This window comes from Elephas maximus, chromosome 17 (assembly GCF_024166365.1).
Source record: "Elephas maximus indicus isolate mEleMax1 chromosome 17, mEleMax1 primary haplotype, whole genome shotgun sequence".
Classification (NCBI taxonomy): domain Eukaryota; kingdom Metazoa; phylum Chordata; class Mammalia; order Proboscidea; family Elephantidae; genus Elephas; species Elephas maximus.
Window position 1 is genome coordinate 26,932,281 of NC_064835.1, and position 20,766 is coordinate 26,953,046.

Genomic DNA, 20,766 nt, shown 5'->3' on the forward strand with positions numbered 1-20,766 from the left:
ATGGAAGACCGAATCAGCAAAATTGAAGACAAACACTTGGATACAACTCTGAGGAAAAATCAGAAAAAAGAACAAAGAAAAATGAAGAAACTCTAAGAATTATGTGGAATAGAATCAAAAGCAAAAATTTGTGAGTGATCGGAGTTCCAGAACAGGGAGAGAAAATGGAAAACACAGAGAGGATCATTGAGGAATTGCAGACAGAAAACTTCCCTAATAACATGAATGATGAAAAGCTGACCATCCAAGAAACTCAACAAACCCCATATAGGATAGACCCCCAAAAGAAAAGCACCAAGGCATATCATAATCACACTTGCTAAAACCAAAGACAAAGAAAAAATCCTGCCAGCAGCTCAAGAAAAACAAAAAGTCACAGAGGAGAAACAGTAAGACTAAGCTCTGATTATTTGGCAGAAACCATGCAGGCAAGAAAGCAATGGGATGACATACATAAAACCCTGAAAGAAAAAAATTGTGAACCAAGAATAATATATCCCGCAAAACTTTCATTCAAATATGATGGTGAAATTAGGACATTTCCAGATAAACAGAAATTAAAGGAATATGTAAGAACCAAACTAAACTTAGAAGAATTATTAAAGAGAGTCCTTTGGCCTGAGAACAAAAAACATCAGACTACAGCCTGAATCTAGGATGCAGGATTGTACCAGCCAGATACCAACCTAGGAAATGAACTCTCAAGGACTATCCAAAACCAAAACAATTGCAACAGGGAACCAAAGAGGTTAATCTGTAAATGACAATAACATCAGAACAATAAAAGAGGGAATAAATGGTATAGGTATAGAACTTTCTAATGGAGAGGAAGGCAAGGCAATACCAAGTAATAATAGACTGGTTCAAACCTAGGAAGATAAGGGTAAATTTCAAGGTAACCACAAAGAAAGTTAACCAACCTACTCATCAAAATAAAGAAGAAAAATATAAAATCTCAATAAAAGCAAAATCTACAAAAACAAAAGAAATCCACAAACAAAAGAAACTCAGTGCAGGAGAGTAAGAAGAACAAAGAAAACATTAGCACCATAAAAAAAAAAAAGCACTACAAAATGACAGCAATAAACTCAACAATAAAGAACAACAATGAATCTGTGAAGCATCTCATAAAATGGATGCATCTGGAGAACATTATGCTGAGTGAAATAAGTCAATCACAAAAGGACAAATATTGCATGAGACCACAACTGTAAAAAATGAAAATGTTTACATACAAAAAGAAACAATATTTGATGGTTACAAGGGAGGGAAGGGGTGGGGATGGAAAACACTTAATAGACAAAAGATAAGCTGTAACTTTGGTGAAGGATAAGACAGTACACAATACTGGGGAAGCCAGCACAACTTGTACAAGGCAAGGCCACAGTAGCTCCATAGACACATCCAAACTCCCTGAGGGACTGAATTGCTGGGCTGAGGACCGTGGGGACCATGCTCTCAGGGAACATCTAGCTCAATTGGAATAACAGAGTTTATAAAGAAAATGTTCTACATTCTACTTTGGTGAGTAGCATCTGGGGTCTTAAAAGCCTGTGAGCGACCATCTAGGATACTCCACTGATCTCACCCTTTCGGGAGCAAGGAAGAATGAAGAAAGCTAAAGACATAAGGCAAAGATTAGTCCAAAGGACTAATGGACCATATCTACCATGCCTCCACCTGACTGAGTCCAGTACAACGAGATGGTGCCCGGCTACCACCACTGACTTCTCTGACAGGGATCACAATAGAGGGTCCTGGGCAGAACTAGAGAAAAATGTAGAACAAAATTCTAACTCAAAAAGAAAGACCAGACTTGCTGGCCTGACAGAGACTGGAGAAACCTTGAGAGTATGGCCCCCGGACCCCCTTTGAGCTCAGTAATAAGGCCACTCCTGAGGTTCACCCTTCAGCCAAAGATTGAACAGGCCCATGGAACAAAACAAGACTAAAGGGGTACACCAGCCCTGGGGCGGGGACTGGAAGGTAGGAAGGAACAGGAGACAGCCGGTAATAGCAAACCCAGGGTAGAGAAGGGAGAGTGTTGACATGTCGAGGGGTTGTTAACCAATGTCATACAACAATGTGCGTACTAACTGTTTGATGAGAAACTAGTTTGTTCTGTAAACCTTCATCTAAAGTTCAATTAAAAAAAAAAGAAAATCACCATTTTGCCATCACCATAGTAATATTTGTTTCAGGCAAGAATCACCCTGGATGCTAAAATCACTGGGTGCAAGTTTGTTGGGGAAGAGTATTTATGCACAGGTGTCTGAATCACTTCAAAGGGAAAGAAGGTACTCTATAGTGAGGAAATCTGGGTGCACCCTAATGAGCTGATCAAGGCTGAAATCACCAATAATGGGACAAACTGACAGCATGTTTGCCTTCTGAGGTGATGCACTCAGAAGGACATAACATCACTTTACGTGTGTGGTATTGCACAAAATGCAAAATGTAAGTCAAATCACAGGAAACAATTGAACAAACCCAAGTGGAGAGTTGTTTTAGAAAACAGCTGGTCTGTACTCTTCAAAACTATCAAGGTCATGTAAGACTAAGAAAGTCTAAGGCACTCTTTTATATTAAAGAAGATTAAAGAGGCATAATATCAGAAATCAAATATATGATCCTGAACTGGATTCTGGATTAGAAAAAATATTGCTGTAATGGATGCTACTGAAATAATAGTCAGAATTTAGATATGGACTGTATATTAGATGATAGGATTTTATCAGTGGGAAGCTTCCAGAATTTGTTGATTGTACTGTGGTTATTATAAGAGAATATCCTTGTTCTTAAGAGAAACATGCTGAAGTATTTGAAAGTGAAGAGTCATGATGTCTGCAACTTCCTATAAGGTGGCTCAGAAAGAATAAGAACAACAGTAAGAAATGCAGAGAGAGAAAGTAAATGTGACAAAATATAGGTAAAGGGTGTATGTGTGTTCATTGTACTGTTCTTGCAATTTTTCTGTATGATGGAATTTTTCAGAATGCAAGTTATAAAATAAAATAACTGATTTTTAGGGCAGTGAAACTATTCTGTATGATACTGTAATAGCAGACACATGACATGATGTATTTGTCAAATCCCATACGATGGTACATAGTAATAACGTATTAACATTGGTTCATCACTTGTAACAAATGTACCACAGGAATGTAAGATATTAATAATAAGGGAAACTGTGTGCAGGGGGAAGAAGGGCATATGGGAGCTCTGTACTTTCTGCACAATTTTTCTGTAAACCTAAAACCTCTCTAAAAAATAAAATCTATTTTTAAAAAAAGTTATGTTCTGCATGCTAGTTTGGTGAGTAGTGTCTGGGGTCTTAAAAGCTTGTGAGCAGCCATCTAAGATACAACTGTCAGTCACTACTTGTCTAGAGCAAAAGAGAAAGAAGGAAACCAAAGATTCAAAGAAGAAACTGGTCAATGGGACAGTGTACATGAACCATGGCCTCATCTACCCTGAGACCAGAAGAACTAGATGGTGTCTGGTTACCACTACTGACCGTTCTAATAAGAACCACAATAGATGGACCCTGACAAAATGAGAGAAAAACGTGGAACAGAACCGCAAATCCCTTAAAAAAAAAAAAAAAAAGACTTACCGGACTGGTTGAGACTGGAGGAATCCCCAAGACTATTGCCCTGAGATACTCTTCAAATCCTGAACCAAAACTAACCCCTGAGGTCACCTTGTAGCTAAATAACAGACTGGCTCAAAAAATAATGTATATCACCTGTAAGTATGGTGCTCATTTAAAAAACTACCTGTATGAGACCAAACAGTCAACAATTACTTTAAACAACGATGAGAATGTAAGGGGGCAGGGAAACTATATTAATGGAAACAGAACGAGCAGAACAGAAATAATGAGAATGTTGACACATTGTGAGGAATGTAACTAATGTCACTGAACAACTTGTGTAGAAATTGTTGAATGGGAACCTAAACTGTGTAAACCTTTACCGAAAACACAGTAAAATAGTATTTAAAAAAAAAAAAGAGTGAGAGTGTATCTTAGAGATGTATACTGAAATAAATATTCGTGGATAAAATAATATGATGTCTGGGGCAGCTTGAACATAATCATAGGACAAGGTGGCAAAGGGAGTGCGGTGACAGATAAAACAAGATAAATCATGAGTCGATAATTTATTGAATCTGGGTAACGGGCACAAGGGGTTCATTATACTATTAATTTTTACTTTCTGAGTTTTAAATTTTCCATAGTGAAAAGTTAAAGAAAAAAAAAACCTGTTTAAATATAAAGCCTATGTCAACTGGCTATATACCTCATTTTTTGAAAGCCTCTCCCATCCTTCACTTTTCCAAACCTCCTGACTACTTAGCATTTTTATACCTTTTCCTGTGTTTACTGGCACATGTTCGTAAGTTTTCTGTACTTATATTTAAATATCGATATTTGTTCTCTCCCACCTTTGTATAAATTCTGTAAAGTCAGAAATTATGGTTTCTTACCATTTTTCTAAATATTTCCAAGGGCTCATCCAACGTTTAGTTCATTATCATAGGTATCTGATGATTGTTGGTCACGTCTGCAGTGCTGGACTTTGTACAATGTCAACACGATTTTCTTTTGACAGTGAAGAACCTATGATTTTTAAAAAAATTTTAAAAACTTGTTTGTGTTACTAGTCTACATTTACTTTAATAAACTGAAAATAAGTCTGACATATATTTTTATTATTTAGAGACCAACTTTGATCCAGCAGAATGGGGGGCTAAGGTAGACGACCGCTTCTATAACAACCATGCATTCCAGGTATGGTGAAGCTGTTGAATGCAGCCATTTCTCCTCTGTCTCCAAAACAGAAATTATTAGAATTACGAGAATTGTGAGAAGCATCACAAATATCTTATTAAAACTTTTTAATCGTGCTATTTTTTTTCTAATGAGAAATTCTTTTGTAAAGTATCTAAATCATGTGTTTAAAGATGAACAATAAGAAAAAGATGCTCGAAAGGTATAGAATAATTATTCACTCATTTATTCAAATATTTACCGAGCATCAGTGCTTAGCACATAGCAGATACTCAAATATTTTTTGATTAATGAATGACGTTTCATAAAGTAAAATACTATCAATCCAATTAATTCATTATCACTGGCATGTTACAAAAGACTGACTAGAATTAAAGATGGTAGCGGTATAGAATTTTCTCCATAAAACTAGTCTCTTCAGAGACTGAACCAATCTTTCTCTTTAGCAGCGTTCTCAGAGCCAGCCTCTCTCAACCAGGGTTCTTCAAAATAATTTAGCCCTAAGCCACAGGTACTCATTACATGTGAGGAATCAGTATCTCTCCTTTGTATCTATAATGGTGCTAGTTATGTACTGTCCTTGAGAGAACTGAGAAAATAGTCACTCAAGCACTTCTGTGTTCTGGAGTTGAGATGAGGAACCCCGGTAGAGAATGGCTGTGCGGGGTCAGCATCATTGGCATCACCTGGGATCTTGGTGAAATGCAAAATCCTGGGCCCTGCCTAGAACTGCAAGTCAGAAGGTTGCATTTTAACAAGGTCTTCAAAGTAAGTTTAGTTTATAAAGTTTAAGAACCACTACTAGTAGACAAATGAGATAATACTATTAGCCACAAAGCTATTAGAATTAAGAGGAATTAACAGAGTTCAGGTTTTAATGGTGTTTCCCAGTAGACTTCAGAAAGTTCCTAAGGAAGTAGTTGCCACTTATTTCCTGAGTTCAAAAGTGAAGTTCTGTCCATTTGTGCCCGCAAGATATGAGATTGTTCTGTTTATTTCCACTTAACTATATTCTCTGTGTTCATGTTTTATTTATATTCCTATTTTATTGATATCAAAGGAATAATGTTGAAAATTTTTAAATCTTTGTGTCACATAGCAGTGACGGTCACCCCTTCCCCCACATCTCTTCAATTTTAAAGGCCTTATTTGATTAGATTTTATGTCCTAGATTTCTGTTAAAGAAGTTCTTCTCAAAGGTAGTGACTTAGCATTGCCTGTATTTTGGAGGGAGACTTCAATAACCATATCAAAATAGAGCTGATATCTCTTTTTCCATTTAAATTATTCCCCGCAGCAATACTTACTTCTTTGACTTAGTTTTTATTCCACAAATATTAAAAAATCAGCTTGATTTCACGTTATGGAGCACAATGGCATTTATTTTGTTCCTGTTTCAGGAACTGTTTGCACTACTTTTTTATATTTTGTTCATTATAGCATCTTACCAACTTTTACTGTAAAACAATGGATTAGTGATCTTCAGTGTAAAGGAAGAGGAAACTGTTCCTTTATGGGACAAGGCACACACACTGCAAAAGCAAAAGATCAAACGTTTTTACTAGTTCCTTGGTCTTTGATATTTGTTTACTCATATTTCCTTGAGAGTTTTCATTTATTTATTCTTGTTCCAACCTAATTTCCTTGTTAAAAAATCAGTATGTATTTAGTCCAGCTTACGTCTCAATAACTTAAAGTAATATTTAATTACCTTCGAGCAGTTTGATCCAAGATTTTGCCAATTTGAAAACATTGCCTATTTGGCCCTCTTCTCTCTCTCCAGGAGGAAGAACCACCTGAGAAAGATGTACCTGAAAATGAAAAGTCTCAGGAATCTGTGAATGAGGAAGAGACAACAGTCACAGTTTTAGTAAATAATATTTTCCACGTAATTTTGGATACCAACAAAGAATGAGAATGTTCAATTTAAAAGTTATACTCTAAATTTAAGTACAGTCTGTTATTTACTATTGTTCAAATTATGATTTTTGCTTTCTAGATAATTAACAGCAGTGATGAACTAACTGGTGGATCATTTTCAGCCATGCCTCCTGTAAAGGAAAACTCTCCTCCCCTAAAATCAGATTTTATTTTCCAAGATTGTCAACGGAGAGAAAATTTCCCCATGGGGAAGGGCAGACAGAACTCACAGTCCCAGTCTTGTTTCCTCGGAGTCACCTTCCACTTTTTGAAATTTTCACTAATTGATGCTGTCACCACCACACAATGGCAAAGGTTCAGAGATAACAAAAGGAAACCAAATAAAATGGCTTTACAAAATGTAGTTTACTCACTTTCCATGCAAAAATACCTTCCTGCCTGACAGCCTACATCTAAGCAGTAGAGACCTGAGGAGAGTCTACCCTTAAAGTACCTATATTTAGTGGTGTGCTAGAGCCAGCTCTCAAGCAATCATGTGCAGTGATGTCACCTTAGTAGCTTGAAGTCAGGCACGAGTGGGAGTATTAATATGGAAAATGCTACAAATCAGGGCTTTTTTTTTTTTTCTCTGAAGAGCCAACCAAAAACCAAACGCATTGCCATCAAGTTGATTCCAACTCATAGTGACCCTTTAAGACAGAGTAGAACTGCCCTGTAGTGTTTCCAAGGCTGTAATCTTTTATGGAAACAGATTGCCACATCTTTCTCCCATGTAGCAGCTGGTGGGATCAAACCACCAACCTTTCAGTTAGCGCCCAAGCGCTTAACCACTGCACCACCATGGCTCCTATCTAAAGAGTCAGTTGTTAGACATTTACCAGCACACCACTGTCTATATTCTTCATAGTCCATATTCAAGAGGTCTAGGCCTAGTAAGAAAGAACTCATTCTCTCTATGTTGAAGGCCAAACTTCTGAGTTCCTTTTCATGGCTTGTCCCAGTTAGCACACCAATAATTAATACACAAATGGACATCCACCTCAAGGAACACTTCAGTTCCCACCCACTGGGTCATGGGTTTTCCCTATAACCTTTGCAAGTTATACTGGAATTATTTCAATACAACTCAGTAAGTCTAACGTTGGCATAAGATACAATGTAAGTACAGGAAGAAGGGAGGGAGTCTTATTTCCTTATATATTTCGTAGGTGCCCTTATACAGGTTTTTTGTTGTTGTTTTTCTTTAGTTTGAGTTGGGATCTCATTGATTTCCAACTTGAGCATAGTTCATTTGCCTGTATTGGAGTATCATCTCAGAGGATTTTTTGCCATTCTCTTTGCATTTAAAAGTTTAAGAGCTAGATTTGCCTCACTGTAATAATTGGTGGGGGAGGAAGGAAACAACCCAAAGAGCCATTCAATAGGGATTGAGTAAATAAATCAAAGTACATAAATATAATGGAATACAATGATGTTATAAAAAAGAAAGGGCAGAGTTATAACCTGAATAATTACATCAAAAAAGAGAACCAAGATATATTATTACAAGAAAAAGTAGCTTCAGAACACTGTGATTAACAATGACTTCATTTTTTTAAATTAAAAGGCATATATATATATATCCATATGAATATACTTGTAAATAGAAAAATTCTGGAAGGATATATATATATGTATAACATATATATATATATACTCCAGAATATGTATATACTCCAGAATATATATATACTCCAGAATATATATATACTCCAGAATATATATATGCTCCAGAATATGTATATACCCCAGAATATGTATATACTTAACCCATAATAATGGTTACTTCTGAGAGGTATAGGATATCCAGTGATATTTAGGTTTTTACATGTGCCAGTGTCATAATTTAAAAACCTATGTTAAAAACCATATATCTATTAAATTGTATACTTAAGATCTATGCATCTCACTGTTTGTAAATTATACCTACATTTTTTAAAAAAAGAGAATCTATATACCAAAGTTCAACCAACCGTGTTAGAACTGACATTATTAGACTAAGGGATTCTCTTCTGCATTCCACTTGAGATGTATGATTTCCATTAGCTAATCATTGAGAAATTAAGAAGTTAACATTCTAATCCATTTTATATAATTATGATTATTTTAAAACAGCACATTTACTATTCTTCTTGACATTTCTACCATGCTTCAAGGATTCTTGTTTCCCTCAAAAATGTTATTGCTCAGGAAACTGTTAAGCAGGAGCTATTTTGGAAAAAAAAAAAAAAACTGGCAGTGATCTTTTATTGCAGAGACATATTAAAAAGTGACAAAACAAAATGCCTGCTATTTTGGCATTCACCATTTGGTACATATATAATGTGACAATATATAAAATTCCCTCAGGAAGCAGCAGATCTTGGATTGGCACATCCCTAAATTGATGAAATTTATGCATTTATTTTCAAGGCATCAATAATATGAGATTTTTAACAAGTCTTGTACTTTTTCTCCTTTCAATGAAGGAGCCTTCTAAGGAAGATAAGGAAAAAATGGAGTTTGCTGCTGTCAAAATCCAAGCAGTCTTCCGGGGACATTTAGCCAGACAGGCGGTGAAGAAGATGAAATTAGCTGAAAGTGCAAAAGAGGAAACAGCATGAGGAGACTGGTTTCACCCCAGGAAACATGAAAAAAAAGAATCCAGATCCAACAACCTTGTGTGAGATTGTCTTTTTTTTTTTTTTTTCCTTAGTAAGGGAGATTTGATGTAGTGAAAAAACATTTGTTGCTGTTGTGAAAATCTGTCTTGAGCATTTGTTTAATAAACATGCCACTTGAAACATTGCTACTTGCAGATTTCTCTGAGATTATGAGACTTATTTATATTTCTCCCAAGCCTATGTATGGAGACCCTTGGAATTAAAGTTATAGAACTGGAATACCTGAGTTTTCATAGCCCACAGAGGTTATGGAGTTCTAACCATTATCTAATGAATAAATCTTTTCCATAGCATCCCAAAAATATGGTCCTCTAGCTCCTGTTTCACTCCTAGCAGTAGAGAATCACATTGCCTTTCAAGGATACTCCATTTAATTTTTTAATAGCTCAAATTTATAGAAAGATAAGCTGAGTCAAAAATCTGCCTCCTTTAAGTTTCAACCATTGGGTTTCATTTGTCATGCATGCATTCAATCATTTACTGGAAGTATATTAGGTACCATTCATGTGCTGGGATTTTTTTTTTTCATTCGTTCTTATACGCATGCAACTTTGAGTCTTTTTATTGTCTTGCTCTCCAGAGCCACACAGAACAAGACTAATACATCATATTTGAAAAAACAAAACCTATCATAAACCAAACCCACTACTGTAGAGTCAATTCCAACTCATAGTGACCCCATAGGACAGAGTAGAGTGCTAAAATTCTTTGTGTGTGTGTGTGTGTGTGTGTGTGTGTGTGTGTGCGCTTTAGGTGAAAGTTTATGGAGCAAATTAGTTTCTCATTAAACAAATTAATACACATATTGTTTTGTGACATTGGTTGCCAACCCCACAATGTGTCAACACTCTCTTTTTCTTGACAGCTTCCCCATTTCCCTTCATCCAACTTTCCTGTCCCTCCCTGACTTCTTGTCTCTGTTTTTGGGCTAGTGTGCCCATTTATTCTCATATACATAGTTGAACTACGTGTGTTATTGTTTTTTTTATAGGCCTGTCTAACCTTTGGCTGAAGGGTGAACTTTAGGAGTGACTTCAGTACTGAGTTAAAAGGTTGTCCAGGGGCCATATTCTCAGGGTTTCTCCAGTGGCTGTCAGATCAGTAAGTCTGATATTTTTTTGTGAGTTTGGATTTTGTTCCACATTTTTCTCCTCTGTCTGGGACTCTCTTTTGTGATCTCTGTCAGACCAGTTGGTACTGGTAGCCGGGCACCATCTAGAAGGCTGCGGTAGTTATGGCCCATTAGTCCTTTGGACTAATCTTTACCTTGTGTCTTTTATTTTCTTCACTTTCCTTTCCTCCAGACAGGGTAGGACCAGCAGACATATCTTAGATGGCCACTCACAAGCTTTTAGGACCCCAGACGTTACTCACCAAAGTAGGATGTAGAACATTTTCTTTATAAATTGTGTTATGCCAATTGAGCTAGGTGTCCCTAGAGACCATAATCCCCAGCCCACAACCCAGTAACTTGGTCCCTCAGGGAATTTGGATATGTCTATGAAGCTTCTATGACCTTGCCTTGGTCAAGTTGTGCTAACTTCCCCAGTATTGTGTACTGTCTTATCCTTCACCAAAGTCACCACTTATCTATTGTCTAGTTAGTGTTTTTCCCTCCCCACTCCTCCCCTCCCTCATAACCATCAAAGATTATTTCTTTCTGTAAAAACCTTTTCATGGTCGGAGCCAAGATGGCAGACTAGGCAGACGCTACCTCGGATCCCTCTTACAACAAAGACACGGAAAAACAAGTGAATCGATCACATACATAACAATCTACGAACCCTGAACAACAAACACAGATTTAGAGACGGAGAACGAACTAATACGGGGAAGCAGCGATTGTTTCCAGAGCCTGGAGCCAGCGTACTAGTCAGGTACGGCACAAGCACAGAGACCTGCTCCACCCCCCTGAACTAACCCCAGGAGGGGGACCAGCCGGTTCCACGGGCGGCGTGGGACGCAGCCGGTAGGAGAAGTCCCTGGGAGGCAGTGACTGATCTTGGAGCAGAAAGAGCAGCATCCGAGCCGGGGAACCGTCCCGCAGGGATTTGGACTGGACGCAGGTACGCCATAAACATGGAGAGTTGCTCCACCCCCCTGAACTAACCCAGGGAAGGGGACCAGATGGGTCGCTCGGGCGGCGTGGGACGCAGCCGGTAGGAGAAGTCCCCGGGAGGCAGCGACTGCTATTGGAGCGGGGAGAACAGCATCCCAGCCGGAACACTCGGTCACGGCACAAGCACGGGGAGCTACTCCACCCATCTGAACTAACCCCGGGAGGAGGCCCAACTGGTTCTCGGGGGCGGCACGGCTACGTGGCTGGAGAGACGAGAAGTCCCCAGGAGGCAGCGACTGATTTTGGAGTCGAGAGTGCACCGTCCCAGTAGGGGAGCCTTGACGCTGGGCGTGGGGCTGGAAGCGGAGGATCTGACCGTGACTCCAGCGGGCCAGACCCCCCGGGGGCAATCTCCACACAGCCAGCACACATAGGCGACGCGCCCCGCGGGAATCTCAGATATAATAGTCATTCCAAGCAAGACAAGCAACTCTGGCTATATTCTGAGGTGCTACTCTCCTATCTCTCTGTTCCCTCCCCCACCCTCCCCAGGCGGCTTCATTAACATCTGAATAGCCTAAGCCAGAGGGAGAACTCTGATAGGGATCTGACTGCAGTTATTTTTTTAGCGGATTTTCTGGAAAAACTAGTTTCCCTGTGATGGCTCAGAGACAACAATCCATATCAAACCACTTAAAGAAGCAGACCGTAACAGCTTCTCCAACCCCCCAAACAAAAGAATCAAAATCTTTCCCAAATGAAGATACAATCTTGGAATTATCAGATACAGAATATAAAAAACTAATTTACAGAATGCTTAATGATATCAAAAAATGAAATTAGGATATCTGCAGAAAAAGCCAAGGAACACACTGATAAAACTGTTGAAGAACTCAAAAAGATTATTCAAGAACATAGTGGAAAAATTAATAAGTTGCAAGAATCCATAGAGAGACAACATGTAGAAATCCAAAAGATTAACAATAAAATAACAGAATTAGACAACACACTAGGAAGTCAGAGGAGCAGACTCGAGCAATTAGAATGCAGACTGGGACATCTGGAGGACCAGGGAATCAACACCAACATAGCTGAAAAAAAATCAGATAAAAGAATTTAAAAAAATGAAGAAACCCTAAGAATTATGTGGGACTCTATCAAGAAGGATAACCTGCGGGTGATTGGAGTCCCAGAACAGGGAGCGGGGACAGAAAACACAGAGAAAATAGTTGAAGAACTCCTGACAGAAAACTTCCCTGACATCATGAAAGACGAAAGGATAGCTATCCAAGATGCTCATCGAACCCCATTTAAGATTGATACAAAAAGAAAAACACCAAGACATATTATCATCAAACTCACCAAAACCAAAGATAAACAGAAAATTTTAAAAGCAGCCAGGGAGAAAAGAAAGGTTTCCTTCAAGGCAGAATCAATAAGAATATGTTCTGACTACTCAGCAGAAACCATGCAGGCAAGAAGGGAATGGGACGACATATACAGAACACTGAAGGAGAAAAACTGCCAACCAAGGATCATATATCCAGCAAAACTCTCTCTGAAATATGAAGGCGAAATTAAGATATTTACAGACAAACACAAGTTTAGAGAATTTGCAAAAACCAAACCAAAGCTACAAGAAATACTAAAGGATATTGTTTGGTCAGAGAACCAATAATATCAGATATCAGCACAACACAAGGTCACAAAACAGATCGTCCTGATATCAACTCAAATAGGGAAATCACAAAAACAAACAAATTAAGATTAATTAAAAAAAAAAAATACACATAACAGGGAATCATGGAAGTCAATAGGTAAAAGATCACAATAATCAAAAAGAGGGACTAAATACAGGAGGCATTGAACTGCCATATGGAGAGTGATACAAGGCGATATAGAACAATACAAGTTAGGTTTTTACTTAGAAAAATAGGGGTAAATAATAAGGTGACCACAAAAAGGTATAACAACTCTATAACTCAAGATAAAAACCAAGAAAAACGTAACGACTCAACTAACATAAAGTCAAGCACTATGAAGATGAGCATCTCACAATTTACTAAGAAAAACGCCTCAGCACAAAAAAGTATGTGGAAAAATGAAATTGTCAACAACACACATAAAAAGGCATCAAAATGACAGCACTAAAAACTTATTTATCTATAATTACCCTGAATGTAAATGGACTAAATGCACCAATAAAGAGACAGAGAGTCATAGACTGGATAAAGAAACACGATCCATCTATATGCTGCCTACAAGAGACACACCTTGGACTTAGAGACACAAACAAACTAAAACTCAAAGGATGGAAAAAAGTATATCAAGCAAACAATAAGCAAAAAAGAAGAGGAGTAGCAATATTAATTTCTGACAAAATAGACTTTAGACTTAAATCCACCACAAAGGATAAAGAAGGACACTATATAATGATAAAAGGGACAATTGATCAGGAAGACATAACCATATTAAATATTTACGCACCCAATGACAGGGCTGCAAGATACATAAATCAAATTTTAACAGAATTGAAAAGCGAGATAGATACCTCCACAATTATAGTAGGAGACTTCAACACACCACTTTCGGAGAAGGACAGGACATCCAGTAAGAAGCTCAACAGAGACACGGAAGATCTAATTACAACAATCAACCAACTTGACCTCATTGACTTATACAGAACTCTCCACCCAACTGCTGCAAAATATACTTTTTTTTCTAGCGCACATGGAACATTCTCTAGAATAGACCACATATTAGGTCATAAAACAAACCTTTGCAGAGTCCAAAACATCGAAATATTACAAAGCATCTTCTCAGACCACAAGGCAATAAAACTAGAGATCAATAACAGAAAAACTAGGGAAAAGAAATCAAATACTTGGAAAATGAACAATACCCTCCTGAAAAAAGACTGGGTTATAGAAGACATCAAGGAGGGAATAAGGAAATTCATAGAAAGCAACAAGAATGAAAATACTCCTATCAAAACCTCTGGGACACAGCAAAAGCAGTGCTCAGAGGCCAATTTATATCAATAAATGCACACATACAAAAAGAAGAAAGAGCCAAAATCAGAGAACTGTCCCTACCACTTGAGCAAATAGAAAGTGAGCAACAAAAGAATCCATCAGGCACCAGAAGAAAACAAAGAATAAAAATTAGAGCTGAACTAAATGAATTAGAGAACAGAAAAACAATTGAAAGAATTAACAAAGCCAAAAGCTGGTTCTTCAAAAAATTAACAAAATTGATAAACCATTGGCTAGACTGACTAAAGAAATACAGGAAAGGAAACAAATAACCCGAATAAGAAATGAGAAGGACCACATCACAACAGAACCAAATGAAATTAAAAGAATCATTTCAGATTATTATGAAAAATTGTACTCTAACAAATTTGAAAACCTAGAAGAAATGGATGAATTCCTGGAAAAACACTACCTACCTAAACTAACACATTCAGAAGTAGAACAACTAAATAGACCCATAACAAAAAAAGAGATTGAAACGGTAATCAAAAAACTCCCAACAAAAAAAAAGCCCTGGCCCGGACGGCTTCACTGCAGAGTTCTACCAAACTTTCAGAGAAGAGTTAACACCACTACTACTAAAGGTATTCCAAAGCATAGAAAATGACGGAATACTACCCAACTCATTCTATGAAGCCACCATCTCCCTGATACCAAAACCAGGTAAAGACATTACAAAAAAAGAAAATTATAGACCTATATCCCTCATGAACATTGATGCAAAAAATCCTCAACAAAATTCTAGCCAATAGAATCCAACAACACATCAAAAAAATAATTCACCCTGATCAAGTGGGATTTATACCAGGTATGCAAGGCTGGTTTAATATCAGAAAAACCATTAATGTAATCCATCACATAAATAAAACAAAAGACAAAAACCACATGATCTTATCAATTGATGCAGAAAAGGCATTTGACAAAGTCCAACACCCATTCATGATAAAAACTCTTACCAAAATAGGAATTGAAGGAAAATTCCTCAACATAATAAAGGGCATCTATGCAAAGCCAACAGCCAATATCACTCTAAATGGAGAGAACCTGAAAGCATTTCCCTTGAGAACAGGAACCAGACAAGGATGCCCTTTATCACCGCTCTTATTCAACATTGTACTTGAAGTCCTAGCCAGGGCAATTAGGCTAGACAAAGAAATAAAGCGTATCCGGATTGGCAAGTAAAGGAAGTAAAGTTATCACTATTTGCAGATGACATGATTATATACACAGAAAACCCTAAGGAATCCTCCAAAAAACTACTGAAACTAATAGAAGAGTTTGGCAGAGTCTCAGGTTATAAAATAAACATACAAAAATCACTTGGATTCCTCTACATCAACAAAAAGAACACCGAAGAGGAAATAACCAAATCAATACCATTCACAGTAGCCCCCAAGAAGATAAGATACTTAGGAATAAATCTTACCAAGGATGTCAAAGACCTATACAAAGAAAACTACAAAGCTCTACTACAAGAAATTCAAAAGGACATACTTAAGTGGAAAAACATACCTTGCTCATGGATAGGAAGACTTAACATAGTAAAAATGTCTATTCTACCAAAAGCCATCTATACATTTAACGCACTTCCGATCCAAATTCCAATGTCATATTTTAAGGGGATAGAGAAACAAATCACCAATTTCATATGGAAGGGAAAGAAGCCCCGGATAAGCAAAGCACTACTGAAAAAGAAGAAGAAAGTGGGAGGCCTCACCTTACCTGACTTCAGAACCTATTATACAGCCACAGTAGTCAAACAGCCTGGTATTGGTACAACAACAGACACATAGACCAATGGAACAGAATTGAGAACCTAGACATAGATCCATCCACGTATGAGCAGCTGATATTTGACAAAGGACCAGTGTCAATTAACTGGGGAAAAGATAGCCTTTTTAACAAATGGTGCTGGCATAACTGGATATCCTTTTGCAAAAAAATGAAACAGGACCCATACCTCACACCATGCACAAAAACTAACTCCAAGTGGATCAAAGACCTAAACATAAAGACTAAAACGATAAAGATCATGGAAGAAAAAATTGGGACAACCCTAGGAGCCCTAATACAAGGTATAAACAGAATACAAAACATTACCAAAAATGATGAAGAGAAACCCGATAACTGGGAGCTCCTAAAAATCAAACACCTATGCTCATCTAAAGACTTCACCAAAAGAGTAAAAAGACCACCTACAGATTGGGAAAGAATTTTCAGCTATGACATCTCCGACCAGCGCCTGATCTCTAAAATCTACATGATTCTGTCAAAACTCAACCACAAAAAGACAAACAACCCAACATGAGAAAATGCTCTCGATCATTAGCCATTAGAGAAATGCAAATTAAAACTACGATGAGATTCCATCTCACACCAGCAAGGCTGGCATTAATCCAAAAAACACAAAATAATAAATGTTGGAGAGGCTGCGGAGAGATTGGAACTCTCATACACTGCTGGTGGGAATGTAAAATGGTACAACCACTTTGGAAATCTATCTGGCGTTATCTTAAACAGTTAGAAATAGAACTACCATACAACCCAGAAATCCCACTCCTAGGAATATACCCTAGAGATACAAGAGCCTTCATACAAACAGATATATGCACACCCATGTTTATTGCAGCTCTGTTTACAATAGCAAAAAGTTGGAAGCAACCAAGGTGTCCATCAACGGATGAATGGGTAAATAAATTGTGGTATATTCACACAATGGAATACTACGCATCGATAAAGAACAGTGACGAATCTCTGAAACATTTCAAAACATGGAGGAACCTGGAAGGCATTATGCTGAGCGAAATTAGTCAGAGGCAAAAGGACAAATATTGTATAAGACCACTATTATAAGATCTTGAGAAATAGTAAACCTGAGAAGAACACATACTTTTGTGGTTACGAGGGGGGGAGGAAGGGAGGGTGGGAGAGGGTTTTTTATTGATTAATCAGTAGACAAGAAATGCTTTAGGTGAAGGGAAAGACAACACTCAATACATGGAAGGTCAGCTCAATTAGACTGGACCAAAAGCAAAGAAGTTTCCGGGATAAAATGAATGCTTCAAAGCTCAGCGGAGCAAGCGCGGGGGTCTGGGGAATATGGTTTGCGGGGACTTCTAAGTCAATTGGCAAAATAATTCTATTATGAAATCATTCTGCATCCCACTTTGAAATGTGGCGTCTGGGGTCTTAAATGCTAACAAGCGGCCATCTAAGATGCAGCAATTGGTCTCAACCCACCTGGAGCAAAGGAAAATGAAGAACACCAAGCCCACACGGCAACTAAGAGCCCAAGAGACAGAAAGGGCCACATGAACCAGAGACCTGCATCATCCTGAGACCAGAAGAACTAGTTGGTGCCCGGGCACAATCGATGACTGCCCTGACAGGGAGCACAGCAGAGGACCCCTGAGGGAGCAGGAGATCAGTGGGATGCAGACCCCAAATTCTCATAAAAAGACCAAACTTAATCGTCTGACTGAGACTGGAGGAATCCCGGCGGCCATGCTCCCCAGACCTTCAGTTGACACAGGACGGGAACCATCCCCGAAGACAACTCATCAGAAATGAAAGGGACTGGTCAGCGGGTGGGAGAGAGACGCTGATGAAGAGTGAGCTAATTATATCAGGTGGACACTTGAGATTGTGTTGGCAACTCTTGTCTGGAGGGGGGATGGGAGGATGGAGAGAGAGGGAAGCCGGCAAAATTGTCAAGAAAGGAGAGACTGAAAGGGCTGACTCAAGACGGGGAGAGTAAGTGGGAGTAGGGAGTGAGATGTATGTAAACTTATCTGTGACAGACTGATTGGATTTGTAAACGTTCACTTGAAGCTTAATAAAAGTTATTTAAAAAATAAAAAAATAAAAAAAAACCTTTTCATGAGTTTTTATAATAGAGGCCTCATACAGTATTCTTTTCTGACTGACTTATTTCACTCAGCATAATCCCCTCCAGGTTCATCATGTCTGTTTTGCAGGTTCATCATTGTTCTTTATCATTGTGTAGTATTCCATTGTGTGTATGCACCATAGTTTGGTTATCCATTCATCTGTTTGATGGGTACCTAGGTTGTTACCATCTTTTTGCTATTGTGAGTAATGCTGCTATGAACAGGGGTGTGTGTATGTCTATTCGTGTGATTGCTCTTATTTCTCTAGGATATATTTCTAGGAGCAGGATTGCTGGAATGTGTGGTATTTCTATTTCTAGCTTTTTAAGGAAGTACCATATTGTTTTCCAAAATGGTTGTACCATTTTACATTCCACCCGAAGCGTATAAGAGTTCCAGTCTCCCTGCAGCCTCTCCAACATTTGTTATTTGCAGTTTTTTTATTCGTGCCAGTAATATCAGGGTGCGATGGTATCTCATTGTAGTTTTGATTTGTATTTCTCTAATGGCAAGTGATCGCGAGCATTTCCTCATGTGTCTGTTAGCCACCGATGCTATAAATACTTACAATAGCAGACTGCCACATCTTTCTCTTGCAGAGTGGCTAGTGGGTTTCAATGGAAGACCTTTTGTTTAGCAGCCAAGCACTTAACCACTGTACCACCAGGGCTCCTCAAAACATATCATAACTTCTATAAAATACCCTCTTCTTCAGCTAAAACATCCCAAGTTTCTTTAATGCATAAATAGTAATACATATTTCTTTCAAAGCATAGAAAATGACGGAATACTACCCAACTCATTCTATGAAGCCACCATCTCCCTGATACCAAAACCAGGTAAAGACATTACAAAAACAGAAAATTACAGACCTATATCCCTCACAAACATAGATGCAAAAATCCTCAACAAAATTCTAGCCAATAGAATTCAACAACACATCAAAAAAATAATTCACCACGATCAAGTGGGATTTATCCCAGGTATGCAAGGCTGGTTTAATATCAGAAAAACCATTAATGTAATCCATCACATAAATAAAACAAAAGACAAAAACCACATGATCTTATCAATTGATGCAGAAAAGGCATTTGACAAAGTCCAACACTCATTTATGATAAAAACTCTCACCAAAATAGGAATTGAAGGAAAATTCCTCAACATAATAAAGGGCATCTATACAAAGCCAACAGCCAACATCACTCTAAATGGAGAGAACCTGAAAGCATTTCCCTTGAGAATGGGAACCAGACAAGGATGCCCTTTATCACCGCTCTTATTCAACATCGTGCTAGAAGTCCTAGCCAGGGCAATTAGGCTAGACAAAGAAATAAAGGGCATCCGGATTGGCAAGGAGGAAGTAAAATTATCTCTATTTGCAGATGACATGATCTTATACACAGAAAACCCTAAGGAATCCTCCAGAAAACTACTGAAACCAATAAAAGAGTTTGGCAGAGTCTCAGGTTATAAGATAAACATACAAAAATCACTTGGATTCCTCTACATCAACAAAAAGAACATCGAAGAGGAAATAACCAAATCAATACCATTCACAGTAGCCCCCAAGAAGATAAAATACTTAGGAATAAATCTAACCAAGGATGTCAAAGACCTATACAAAGAAAACTACAAAGCTCTACTACAAGAAATTAAAAAGGACATACTTAAGTGGAAAAACATACCTTGCTCATGGATAGGAAGACTTAACATAGTAAAAATGTCTATTCTACCAAAAGCCATCTATACATACAATGCACTTCCGATCCAAATTCCAATGTCATTTTTTAAGGTGATAGAGAAATCACCAACTTCATATGGAAGGGAAAGAAGACTCGGATAAGCAAAGCATTACTGAAAAAGAAGAAGAAAATGGGAGGCCTCACTCTACCTGATTTCAGAACCTATTATACAGCCACAGTAGTCAAAACAGCCTGGTATTGGTACAACAACAGGCACATAGACCAGTGGAACAGAATTGAGAACCCAGATATAAATCCATCCACATATGAGCAGCTGATATTTGACAAAGGCCCAGTGTCAGTTAATTGGGGAAAAGACAGTCTTTTTAACAAATGGTGCTGGCATAACTGGATATCCATTTGCAAAAAAAGGAAACAGGACCCATACCTCAAACCAAGCACAAAAACTAACTCCAAGTGGATCAAAGACCTAAACATAAAGACTAAAACGATAAAGATCATGGAAGAAAAAATAGGGACAACCTTAGGAGCCCTAATACAAGGCATAAACAGAATACAAAACATTACCAAAAATGACGAAGAGAAACCAAATAACTGGGAGCTCCTAAAAATCAAACACCTATGCTCATCTAAAGACTTCACCAAAAGAGTAAAAAGACCACCTACAGACTGGGAAAGAATTTTCAGCTATGACATCTCCG

At 38.0% G+C, this 20,766-nt stretch overlaps 1 protein-coding gene and 1 long non-coding RNA gene across 2 annotated transcripts in view; one reads left to right on the forward strand and one right to left on the reverse strand.

Moving 5' to 3' along the window:
- The window catches only part of SPA17 (sperm autoantigenic protein 17), a 28,943-nt gene extending 19,450 nt beyond the window's left edge, over positions 1 to 9,493 (forward strand). The window contains exons 3-5 of the mRNA XM_049856207.1: positions 4,725 to 4,795; positions 6,579 to 6,665; positions 9,184 to 9,493. Of these exons, the coding sequence (XP_049712164.1) occupies positions 4,725 to 4,795; positions 6,579 to 6,665; positions 9,184 to 9,318 (293 nt within the window). The 3' untranslated portion in view covers positions 9,319 to 9,493. The remainder of the gene's footprint in view (positions 1 to 4,724; positions 4,796 to 6,578; positions 6,666 to 9,183) is intronic.
- LOC126060133 (uncharacterized) overlaps positions 9,216 to 20,766 on the reverse strand; it is a 34,682-nt gene continuing 23,131 nt past the window's right edge. Inside the window, exon 3 of the long non-coding RNA XR_007513547.1 lies at positions 9,216 to 9,289. This is a non-coding gene — a long non-coding RNA (uncharacterized LOC126060133). The remainder of the gene's footprint in view (positions 9,290 to 20,766) is intronic.